Source organism: Doryrhamphus excisus, chromosome 11, assembly GCF_030265055.1.
Source record: "Doryrhamphus excisus isolate RoL2022-K1 chromosome 11, RoL_Dexc_1.0, whole genome shotgun sequence".
NCBI classification, from domain to species: domain Eukaryota; kingdom Metazoa; phylum Chordata; class Actinopteri; order Syngnathiformes; family Syngnathidae; genus Doryrhamphus; species Doryrhamphus excisus.
Window position 1 is genome coordinate 17780163 of NC_080476.1, and position 12259 is coordinate 17792421.

Sequence of the window (12259 nt, forward strand, 5' to 3'; positions counted from 1 at the left end):
TTATAAAAAAATATATATATATAATAAAAAATATATAAATATATAATCTATATAAATATATAATTTTATAAATATATAATTTTATTAAAAAATATATAAAATTATAAGATTCATTCAAATAATCAACACAGGTATTTTTAAGATGTATTGTATTTGTAAGATACAAAGAATCATGCATTTCAACTTACAAATGTGTGCTTATGCATATTTGAGTTTTAAATAACAATTTAATCAATAAAACTACAAAGTGAAATGACAAATAACACCATATTTTAGCGTGCAATAACCGCACGAAACTCAAGAGTGTTTGGAGAGGAGGAGCTTGTGAAACATATTCAGGGCTTCCTGGATCTCCTCCGCCGTCAGGCTAATTGGTTCCCCAGGAAAGAACCCAATCCAGGGCCACGGGCCGTGAGCCGGGGCGGTGTGGAGGCCTCGCAGCCTCACCTGCAGCCAATCACGGCGCTCCTGCACCTGTCTGACCTCAGCACGGTCGTGCATGAGCTGGACCTCGCTGACCGTCCTCTTCCTGGATACACGACACAAGGTGGTTCAAATCCCGTCCTGCCAAGACACCGTATCAGCGTCGTTTCTTACCTCAGGGGGAGACCTTCGGTCACGGTGAAGATGTGCCAAATGTAGAAGGTTGCCAGGAATAAAGTTCTCATGACGGACTTCAGAGCCTGGTTCACAACAAAGGCGGTATTACACAAATCCTATAAAGTAGATATGATAGTGAATAATAGCTGTAATTTTACCACAATAAAGCCAAAACATGAAGCAAATAAGTCTTATTATATAAGAAAAAATAATAGGAAAAATAATGTAATTCAAGTCGCATAAAGTCAAAATATTAAAGAAAAAAATATTATTCTAAAGTAATAAGAAAACCATGAATAAAATAGTATTTTTTGGAAAATTAGGTTGTGGAAAAGTTATGTTATAACAACAACAAAGTTAAAATATTATGAAAAAAAAAAATTTTTATGAGAATTTTTTTTTGTAATTTTATGAGAATAAAGTCCAAATATTAAGAAAAAATGTCTTATTCTAAAGAGAAAAATTCACAATTTCACCACAATTATATTATTGTATTATTAAGAAAAATAATTTTAATAGCATTAAGTTGACTAAAATAATACTTTTTAAAAAAATATGTAGAAAAGTGATAATAATGCAACAAAAAATAATAAATAAAATAAAATAAAATAAAGTAAAAATATTAAGAAAGAAATATGCTGCTGATGAAAAGCATGAGAAAAGGAGGGAGTGTACACCATTTAAACGTAAGTACGTACCATTTATGATGGCGCCTGTCAGTGATGCCATGAGCGGCGGACTGCAGGTCTTTTATAGGTGGGGATCAGGGGTGGGGGCGGTTGGGGGTGCCAATGAGGAGCTATCGTCATGAGTGCTGATGACTTGTTGTGTGACTCAGCCTTCCACACAACACTATGGATGGATTTACTACTGCCATTGACCGCTGGCACGTCTCCGTGGTTACGTGAGGACATAAGCAGGAATCTACACACCAGCCTCCCGAAAAGCCGCTTTTACACCCACTTGACGTCAGTCAAGGTATCTAAATAGTACATATGAAAGGGGTGTCCAACGCAGCCCGGGGGTCATTTTCTATTGGCCAACAGCTGTCATTTTTGGAAAGAAAACCTGTTTGCTTTTTTACACAATATAATACACATATCAGAGAAAATATGAGATATAGTAAACCTGTTTACCACCTTGTAAATGTTTTTTACATTATTAGAGCCCTCTAGACATGGAATAACACCCCTAAAGTCACCTTTACACCACTATTATCCAATATAGTAGACATAATAAGACATATAAGACATAGAAAACCTGTTTACCACCTTCTAAATATGCTTTTAAACATTATTAGAGCCCTCTAGACATGGAATAACAACCCTATAGTCATCTTTACTCTGCTATTACCCAATATAATAGACATAATAAGAGAAAATAAGACAGAGGACATAGAAAACTTGTTTAACACCTTCTAAATATGCCTTTAAACATGTTTAAAGCCCTGTAGACATGAAATAACACCCCTACAGTCACATTCACACTCCTATTACCCAATATAGTAAACATAATAAGACATATAAGACATAGCAAACCTGTTTACCGCCTTCTATATATGCTTTTAGCCATGATTAGAGCCTTATAGACATGAAATAACACCCCTATGTCACATTCACACTCCTATTACCCAATATAGTAGACATAATAAGACATGTAAGACACAGCAAACCCTTTTTAGCACCTTCTAATTATGCTTTTAACCATGATTAGAGCCCTAAAAACATGAAATAACACCCCTATAGTCACCTTTACACTCCTGTTACCCAATATAGTAGACATAAAAGAAAATAAGACAAAGTAAAGCTGTGATTAAAGCCTGTTGTTCCGCCCATCAAGTTTGGTGCTTGTGTGTCTCAGCCAACATTTCAGTAACATTACTGACACCTAGTGGTCTGTGTACAACACTATGTATCATCACAACCTCTTTTACTTCATTTAGACGCTTCAATATATATATATAATATATATACATGTGTATATATTTTTTACTAATAATAAGCCCTATTCAACCAAAACAGACTGATTCATTCATATATTTTCATATAAGTGTTTTATTACACAATATTTATATATTATGTAAAAGATAATGCAAAATTAAATCGTCTTTCAATCCGACTGTGAGTCGGCAATCATCTTCTTCTTTCCACAGAAGATCGACACAATAACTAATCTACTCATTACCGCCCCCAACCGTAGCTACCTTTAATTACACCTACTGAGGCTCCGACGAGGAACGTGAATTGCTCATGGTCTTCTCATTTTTTTTCTGCAGTTGAACACAAACATTTCAGGCTGTTTTTAATACTCTCTCCCGCTTCTATTAATCACAACCCCATCGATATTTTGACTATTTTTAATCGCTAATTTTTAACTTTGCGTGATGTTAACTAAACTAAACGTGATGTTCTTGAATGCAACGCTTAGGCGGCGGCTCCTTTTTGATGTAGCGAACACTACTTTTTGCTAACCTCTCAGCTCGTTTAATTACGTTTTTAAAAACACTTTGAGGTGGATTAACTACTTAAAAAATATTTCAAGTAATGGAATTACTTTGACGTTACTAAACGGGGTATATAGCATATAGCATATTGACATGTAACGACTTTGAAGCCAAATGACGTCAAAAAGGTACGGAGATGTGTTCAATTAGCCTAGCAAGTCTTTCGAAGGTACAGTATGTGACATATAAACATGATATTGCCATGTTACTATTTCCACATTAATATTAAATTATAGCTGAGCACTGGAAGATTTACCAGTTGAAAAAAAAACACTACCGTTTTTGCTTAAATATTTTTGAAACATGTAACAGCATGTATTGACTTTCGGTGTTGCTAGCAACTAAGCTAGCAACTCGGTAGTACCAAGAACGTAACGTGTAGACCAATTGCTATATTATTATCATAAATCTATTTAAATATGAAAATCAGTATGTTTACTTTATTTTCTCGTGTCAGTTGTGCAGTTGAAAAAAAAAAACTATTTGTTGAAGTACTTTTTGAAATTTTCCCTGATGGACAGGAATATGGGAGCGGAGGAGGACATCTGGTGGGAATCCTCAACCTCACCCGGGAAAAGGAAGAGGAAAAAGGAGTCAAAGAAGACCAGGAAGACGCCGAGAAGCAAAGGCAGCATCCTGACAAAAGCAGACCACCACGAGAAGAGAAAAGAAGAGCGAAAGTCAAAGGTGAGAAAGAAAAACAAGAAGAAGACGAAGAAGAAGTGTGTTGATTTCAATCAAACCGCCGTGCCCCACAAAAAAAGCCAAAGAAAAAGGAAAGTGGGCTTTGATTTGTTGTCCACCTCCATCCTTGTTAAAGACCCCGCCTTTGCGTCGTTAAGTCCAAAGTTAAGACAAGACCAAACACAAGAAGACGAATGTCAACGGGAAGACGTCAACAGCCAGGACTTGTTCATCACCCAGAAGACGTTCAGAGCATCCACCCCCGACTCGGAGGACACGCCCCTACCGGCGATGAGGGCACAGCACGCAGAAACATGGCGCCACTCGCCCAGGAAGAAGAAACTTTCACTGAAGACAGGGAAGGACGGAGCACAAAACAGGAAGTGTTTTGACGTGCATGGAAGTCTTGCAAAGTTAACCGATGCGTCCCCACGGCAAGCCAAGCGTTGTAAGCGTGCGAACGCCCGGAAGACGTCCCTCAAAGAAACGGCGAGCATGTCCACGCAGACGCAAAACTTCTTCACCGCTCCTCTGCTGTCCTCCTACGTGTGCAGACCGGCCGGCTCGGAAAACGTCCAGCCTCTCGACCTCAGCCTGCCGCATCGAGCCAGGAGAGACCTCAGCGGCTGTTTAGCAGGAAGTGATGTCACCGAGATGTCATCATCTGGACAAGGAGAGGAGCGTGCGCCTTCAAGGAAGGACCAGGAAGTGAAGACAGAAGCTGGTGTTGGACAAAGAAGAGGAAAAGGCGAGACCACGCCGAGTTCTGCGTCGGAGTCAGAGACCAAGTCCGCCTCCAGCGACTGCAACCCGGCACCCTGCCACAGCACAAAGGTGACACGTCGTAACACGGTTATGTCTTATTTTCTCTTATTATGTCTACTATATTGAGTAATAGGAGTGTAAAGGTGACTATAGGGGTGTTATTTAATGTCTCGAGGTCTCTAATCATGTTTAAAAAGTCTATTTAGAAGGTGGTAAACGTGTATTCTATGTCTTATTTTCTCTTACGTCTATTATATTGGCGACTAGGAGTGTAAAGGTGACTATAGGGGTGTTATTTCATGTCTGCGGTCTCTAATCGTGTTTAAAAAGTCTTTTCAGAAGGTAACCGTGTATTCTGTGTCTTATTTTCTCTTATGTCTGCTATATTGGCTACTCGGCGACTATAGGGGTGTTAGTTAATGTTTTGAGGTCTCTAATCATGTTTTAAAAGTCTATTTAGCAGGTGGTAAACATGTATTCTATGTCTTTTCTCTTATGTCTACTATATTGGCTACTAGGAGTGTAAAGGTCACTATAGGGGTGTTATTTTATGTCTCAAGGTCTCTAATCGTGTTTAAAAGGTCTATTTAGAAGGTGGTAAACATGTATTCTATGTCTTATTTTCTCTTATGTCTGCTTTTTTGGCGACTAGGAGTGTAAAGGTGACATAGGGGTGTTATTTCATGTCTTGAGGTCTCTAATCGTGTTTAAAACGTCTATTTAAAAGGTGGTAAACATGTATTCTATGTCTTATTTTCACTTACGTCTGCTATATTGGCTAGTGGGAATGTGAAGGTGACTATAGGGGTGTTATTTCATGTCCATAGGGCTCTAATAATGTTTATTTTGGTCATAAACAAGTTTTGTATGTCATATTGTCTTATTATGTCTATTACCGGCTAATGGGGTGTAACGGTGTCTACAGTACACAGCACATATTTAGTACACAGAAAGATACACACAAAAAGCCTGGAACTGCCCTAAAGGAGGGACAGGGTCCCGTCCTGACGCATATTCCTAATACTTACAGTGTATACCGTATTGCACTGCATGACATGACCTATACTGTACATATGATCCTCTAGGTCAGACCCGTGCAGATGAAACTCAACGAGTCGTTTTTCTTCAAGACCAAAGGGGACGGAAGTTCGCCCCGACCCGAGTCACCGCTCATGAAACTTACTGACGGCGCAGCCAGCCAGCGAGACAAGAAAGGCAAGAAGGGACGCTGACACGCTCCGTTTTGTCTCGTTTTTGGCTCCGGTTACACGTTCATGCGCTTGACATTGTTGTTGCTTTGTTGACAGAATATGAAATCTGGACTGGATTATGTTATAATATTTAGCATGTTTTCTTGGCCTTGCACACAATCTACGACTAAACTTGGTGGCTCCACTTCAGTTTCTCCACATGTTCTAAACATCAATAACACATATATATGAAATTCATATGAATCTTTATTAAACTGGTAATATGTTGTAATTAGTTATATAAGTCTTCAAGCCAAGTGAGCTTTGAATGGGCATCATTTGTATTCTTAGTCCAGATTAATTGTGCCTGAAGAGCTTGATTCCCATCCAGCTCCACAGGTGGAAGAAGACATAGACGGGGATGGTGACGGGCAGCAGGAGGCTATAGAAGCAGACGTTGTTAGCGCTGGTGCAGCCCTGAGGGAAGTTCTCATCCACCGCAGCGGAGTAGAACAACCCAAAGAGAGACACCATGGGGACCAGGCCGACCATCACCGACAGGGAGAACATGATTGCTGACTTGGTGGATCGACGGATGCCTTCAGGATGGAATATGCTGTCCTGGTGCGGGTGCTGACTTGGGTAAGAGTCTGGCTTCCTGGGGGATCATGTTGGGGATGCCGTCCGTGATGGGGTATGCGATGCCCAGCTCGTCATTGATCAGCTCGTTGGTCTTTGCATCAAACCTGGAGGTTGGACGGCGTTTAGAAAAGCGTGAGGTGGACACGTCCGTACGTAGTTAGCCATGTAGCTTCGTTAAACAACACATGGCGGCTTTAACCCAGGGCACATGGGGACATCATTTTGATGTTACCACTGATATATAAAGGCAGAAAAAGTCGCTAAAAACATGTAATTATGACATAAAAATCATAATTATGAAATAAAAACATCTAACTATGAGCTAAAGAGTCAAAATTAGAGTGAAGAAAGTAAAAATGATGACATAAAAAGTCAAAATTATAAGATAAAAAGTCAAAATTGTAATATAAAACATCTAAATGAGGAGGTAAACGTCATAATTAAATGTCAAATAATGAGAGAAGAAAGCCATGCTTTTAAAGTCGAAATTATGAGCTAAAAAGTCATAATCATGAGAGAAAACGTCATTACATAATCAAAACTCAGAATCATCTGTTATGAGTACGCTTGAATATTAAGTCAGTTACGAGGTGCAGACTGCGCATGTGCCGCCATCTTCACTGCACTCGGCACATGGGCAGCTTATATCTCATAATTACGGTTTTTTAATTTCATAATTATGTTAAACCGTTGAGATGTTTTATTTATTGTAATTTGAGTAGCGGAAATGGACATCCATAAGTTGGTGAGAAAGAACACTAAAGTCCTCGCTGATTAAAATACTGCTGCGTCAGCTAGTAAGCTAGCGTTGACTCTTCAAATTAACATGACAATGGTTGGGACCGGTGTTGTGCCGAGTTTTGCATGCCTGCCGGAATATGCATCCACCTCGCGGGAGCGCGCACGCTCAGTTAAAACCGAAAATATGTGACGCTGCGGGTTTTTTTCGCCACAGGACTTCAGATTAACGAAGACATACCTATTGTCTGTTTTATCAGTTACTATGAGATACCTAAAGCACACAGTATATGAAAACTTCGATTTATTGGCTTGGTATTTGTTAGGTATGTCAAGCATTTGACGCATGCGTATTCAGGAATACGGTGAGTGGAGCGGGTTAGACATTTACAATGTAATTGTGGCGCTTTGTAACACATTTCTTCCGCCATTTAGGTATTTCTGCATAACTAATGACAAATATGAAATGTGGAAGTATTTACCTATTCATTTTGTGGCCAAGAGCTGACGTAATTTCAATGAGGCATGAATGAGGCATGATGCAACAGTCGATCTCACCCGTTTGACATACTTTGGACTGTAAAATGAAAAATAAAAGTGTTGAACTTGGGGGCTCCACTCATTCATTCATTATGTGGCAACACAATGGTTATTTGGTGAATTTTAAATTCCCCATCAACAAATATGGGTGCATGCATTCTATGGCAGGGCAGATTTTTGACCTGCCGAGATTTGCATCCACCCCTATTTGGGCTGAGATCACTTCTACATGTCTATAGTTCACATGATTTACTTTAAAGACATCCATCTCTCATGTGGACTTCATCATTTTGAACAAAGTTCCCTAACAGCATATATGGGGTGCATGCATTTTACGGCAGGGCAGATTTTGTGCCTGCCGAGATTTGCATGCACCCCCTATTTGGACTAAGATAAGTTCTACATGTCTATCATTTGAACAAAAAAGTTCCCCAATAGGAAATATGGGGTGCATGCATTCTACAGCGGGTGGATTTTGACCTGCCGAGATTTGCATGCACCCTCCACTTGGACCAGTATAACTTCTACATGTCTATAGTTCACATTATTTACTTTAAAGACATCCACCTCTCACGTGGATGTCATCATTTGAAAAAAAAAAAGTTTCCATATTGGAAATATTCTATGGCAGGGTAGATTTTTGACCTGCCGAGATTTGCATGCACCCCTATTTGGACTAAGATAACTTCTACATGTCTATAGTTCACATGATTTACTTTAAAGACATCCATCTCTCATGTGGACTTCATCTTTGGACCAAAAAAGTTCCCTAACAGCAAATATGGGGTGCATGCATTTTACGGCAGGGCGGATTTTTGACCTGCCGAGATTTGCATGCACCCCCTATTTGGACTAAGATAACTTCTACATGCCTATAGTTCACATGATTTACTTTAAAGACATCCATCTCTCATGTGGACTTCATCTTTGGACCAAAAAAGTTCCCTAAGAGCAAATATGGGGTGCATGCATTTTACGGCAGGGCGCACAAAATCCGCCCTGCCATAAAATGCATGCACCCCATATTTGCTGTTAGGGAACTTTTTTGGTCAAATGATGAAGTCCACATGAGAGATGGATGTCTTTAAAGTAAATCATGTGAACTATAGACATGTAGAAGTGATCTCAGCCCAAATAGGGGTGCATGCAAATCTCGGCAGGTCAAAAATCTGCCCTGCCGTAAAATGCATGCACCCCATATTTCCTATATGGGAACTTTTTTGCTGAAATGATGAAGTCCACATGAGAAATTGATGACTTTAAAGTAAATCATGTGAACTATAGACATGTAGAAGTTACGCTGGTCCAAATAGGGGGTGCATGCAAATCTCGGCAGGTCAAAAATCTGCCCTGCCGTAAAATGCATGCACCCCATATTTGCTATATGGGAACTTTTTTGGTGAAAAGATGAAGTCCACATGAGAGATGGATGTCTTTAAAGTAAATCATGTGAACTATAGGCATGTAGAAGTTATCTTAGTCCAAATAGGGGGTGCATGCAAATCTCGGCAGGTCAAAAATCCGCCCTGCCGTAAAATGCATGCACCCCATATTTGCTATATGGGAACTTTTTTGCTGAACTGATGAAGTCCACATGAGAAATTGATGACTTTAAAGTAAATCATGTGAACTATAGACATGTAGAAGTTACGCTGGTCCAAATAGGGGGTGCATGCAAATCTCGGCAGGCACAAAATCCGCCCTGCCGTAAAATGCATGCACCCCATATTTGCTGTTAGGGAACTTTTTTGGTCCAAAGATGAAGTCCACATGAGAGATGGATGTCTTTAAAGTAAATCATGTGAACTATAGACATGTAGAAGTTATCTTAGTCCAAATAGGGGTGCATGCAAATCTCGGCAGGTCAAAAATCTACCCTGCCATAGAATATTTCCAATATGGAAACTTTTTTTTTTTCAAATGATGACATCCACGTGAGAGGTGGATGTCTTTAAAGTAAATAATGTGAACTATAGACATGTAGAAGTTATACTGGTCCAAGTGGAGGGTGCATGCAAATCTCGGCAGGTCAAAATCCACCCGCTGTAGAATGCATGCACCCCATATTTCCTATTGGGGAACTTTTTTGTTCAAATGATAGACATGTAGAACTTATCTTAGTCCAAATAGGGGGTGCATGCAAATCTCGGCAGGCACAAAATCTGCCCTGCCGTAAAATGCATGCACCCCATATATGCTGTTAGGGAACTTTGTTCAAAATGATGAAGTCCACATGAGAGATGGATGTCTTTAAAGTAAATCATGTGAACTATAGACATGTAGAAGTGATCTCAGCCCAAATAGGGGTGGATGCAAATCTCGGCAGGTCAAAAATCTGCCCTGCCATAGAATGCATGCACCCATATTTGCTGATGGGGAATTTAAAATTCACCAAATAACCATTGTGTTGCCACATAATGAATGAATGAGTGGAGCCCCCAAGTTCAACACTTTTATTTTTCATTTTACAGTCCAAAGTATGTCAAACGGGTGAGATCGACTGTTGCATCATGCCTCATTCATGCCTCATTGAAATTACGTCAGCTCTTGGCCACAAAATGAATAGGTAAATACTTCCACATTTCATATTTGTCATTAGTTATGCAGAAATACCTAAATGGCGGAAGAAATGTGTTACAAAGCGCCACAATTACATTGTAAATGTCTAACCCGCTCCACTCACCGTATTCCTGAATACGCATGCGTCAAATGCTTGACATACCTAACAAATACCAAGCCAATAAATCGAAGTTTTCATATACTGTGTGCTTTAGATGTTTCATAGTAAATGATAAAGGAGACACAAAGTATAATATCTTCATTATCGTGAAGTCCTGTGGCCAAAAAACCCCGCAGCGTCACGTATTTTCGTTTTTAACTGAGCGTGCGCGCTCCCGCGAGGTGGATGCAAAATCCGGCAGGCATGCAAAACTCGGCACAACACCGGATGTTAGCATTTTACTTGTAAAAGACGAGAAAACGTCTAGAACGTCTTGAACGTCTAGTTCTAGAACGTCTTGAACGTCTAGTTCTAGAACGTCGTCCCTTGAATTCAAGGAATGAATATGGAAATTAAATTATGCATTTTTAACCGATTTTGGCTATGCGAAGGCAAGCTAGCACCGGAAGTGTACCTGAGTGGCTTCTTGGACAGCGGGCATACCAGGATGTCCAGCAGAGAAGAGTCAAAAGTCTTCTGCGTGTCGTCCTTCACGTCCGTCAGAGTCCTCAGTGGCGTAATAAAAGCAGGTAACGGAGCTCGCACAGAAGCCGTGCGTCGGACGCCGTGACCCACAAGCTCAAATTCAGTCACGAACCTGACCAAAACATTCCGCAACATGACAAAAACGGATCGACAAGGTTGGCGGCCAGAGTATTCTAAACCGGAAGTGTGCTACCTCAATGTACTTCCGTTCCCCTTGTCCCCCGTTTCATTCGTCCGCCTAATTTTTTTTAATAACTACACCATTTCGTGTCATTCTGCTGCAGGGGTTATATTAAAAAAAAATAGAAATATTTGAATATCTAATTGTCAACGTAATAAATGTAACATTAATATGATTATGAACATATGCATTACTAGAGGGTTCCACGCGGTGGCAGCATTGCTCTGCTGATAGTGGCAATAATCATCACTTTGTGTATATTTAAAAAAAAATGGTACTGTTTAAGGCAAGGCTGTTCAAACTGTTTCTACATCCTAAGAAATGCAAAAACGTTTATTTTGTAAAAAGGCTAATAAAACAATGGGCCCACCGTAGGTACTGTATGTTGATTAATATACATAATGACAGCTAGACAAAGATCAATAACAGAATTATATCCTAATCATATGACTGAATAACGCTGCATTATGTAATAATTGGTTCAAACAGATGTATGAAATAAATAATTGAAAATATATCAAACAGCATATGTACAGTATATATATATATATCATTTATTTTATTCTTATTATTTTATAATTAAAAAATACAAAAAAATAAAAATACTAATTTTAATTTAACTGTATGATTTTTTTATTCATACATGTATTTAATTTTTTTCAAAAAAATAACTTATTTGCTTATTTTATTCTGAATTTTTTATGTATACATATATTTCATACAATTAAAGCCATTATTATTTTATTCTTTTATAATGAAAAAAAGTAAAATAAAGTATTTCTTTACTATATGATTTTTTTATTCATATGTTTATTTCATACAATTAAAAATGTTGATTTTATTCTTTTTTCATAGAAGATAAGAATTATATTATTTTATTATATTTTTTATATGTATAAATTTATTTCATAAAATGCAACATATTTTGAATGTCATCCTATTCTATTATTTTATAAATAAATAAAATTTCATCATATTCTTTTAAAATACAAATTATTAATAAAAATAAAATTAAAGAATTTTTTTGTATAATTTTAATGTATTATTATTGGCATGTTTATTTCATATAATTCAAAAATATTTTATTTGAAATATTTGAGCACAGAGAAGAGGGAGTTGAGGGAGAGGCAGAGCTCAGCTTTAAGTGGGCGAGCGTGGGAGGGGGGGTACGGTGATTGTGTAACGACCTTGAGATGGCGTGAGTACATGGT

General features: G+C 38.5%; 4 protein-coding genes across 5 annotated transcripts; 1 reads left to right on the forward strand and 3 right to left on the reverse strand.

Annotated features, from left to right (window-relative positions):
• Positions 1 to 270: 270 nt before the first annotated feature.
• On the reverse strand, positions 271 to 5850 carry LOC131138791 (parathyroid hormone-like). The gene is made up of 3 exons (XM_058088024.1): positions 1299 to 5850; positions 598 to 683; positions 271 to 529 (listed from the first exon to the last, which is right to left on the reverse strand). Exons 1-3 carry the CDS (start codon positions 1299 to 1301, stop codon positions 298 to 300), a joined length of 321 nt encoding a protein of 106 aa, XP_057944007.1. The 5' UTR covers positions 1302 to 5850; the 3' UTR covers positions 271 to 297.
• Positions 2873 to 6043, forward strand: si:ch211-176l24.4 (uncharacterized). Of its 2 annotated transcripts, none has more exons than XM_058088022.1 (3): positions 2873 to 3272; positions 3625 to 4621; positions 5638 to 6043. In XM_058088022.1, exons 2-3 carry the CDS (start codon positions 3629 to 3631, stop codon positions 5782 to 5784), a joined length of 1140 nt encoding a protein of 379 aa, XP_057944005.1. In that variant the 5' UTR covers positions 2873 to 3272; positions 3625 to 3628; the 3' UTR covers positions 5785 to 6043. The 2 variants fall into 2 exon arrangements, with proteins under 2 accessions (XP_057944005.1, XP_057944004.1); XM_058088021.1 differs by having other exon boundaries at positions 2873 to 3231; positions 5638 to 6042.
• LOC131138793 (phosphatidylinositol N-acetylglucosaminyltransferase subunit Y-like) lies at positions 5997 to 6312 on the reverse strand. Its single transcript, XM_058088025.1, has one exon. It carries the CDS (start codon positions 6310 to 6312, stop codon positions 6100 to 6102), a length of 213 nt encoding a protein of 70 aa, XP_057944008.1. The 3' UTR covers positions 5997 to 6099.
• A 31-nt stretch (positions 6313 to 6343) lies between these two features.
• LOC131138790 (UPF0434 protein APH_0052-like) lies at positions 6344 to 11060 on the reverse strand. Its single transcript, XM_058088023.1, has 2 exons — positions 10797 to 11060; positions 6344 to 6488 (listed from the first exon to the last, which is right to left on the reverse strand). The coding sequence occupies exons 1-2, from the start codon at positions 11000 to 11002 to the stop codon at positions 6344 to 6346; spliced, it is 351 nt and encodes a 116-aa protein (XP_057944006.1). The 5' UTR covers positions 11003 to 11060.
• Positions 11061 to 12259: the final 1199 nt, after the last annotated feature.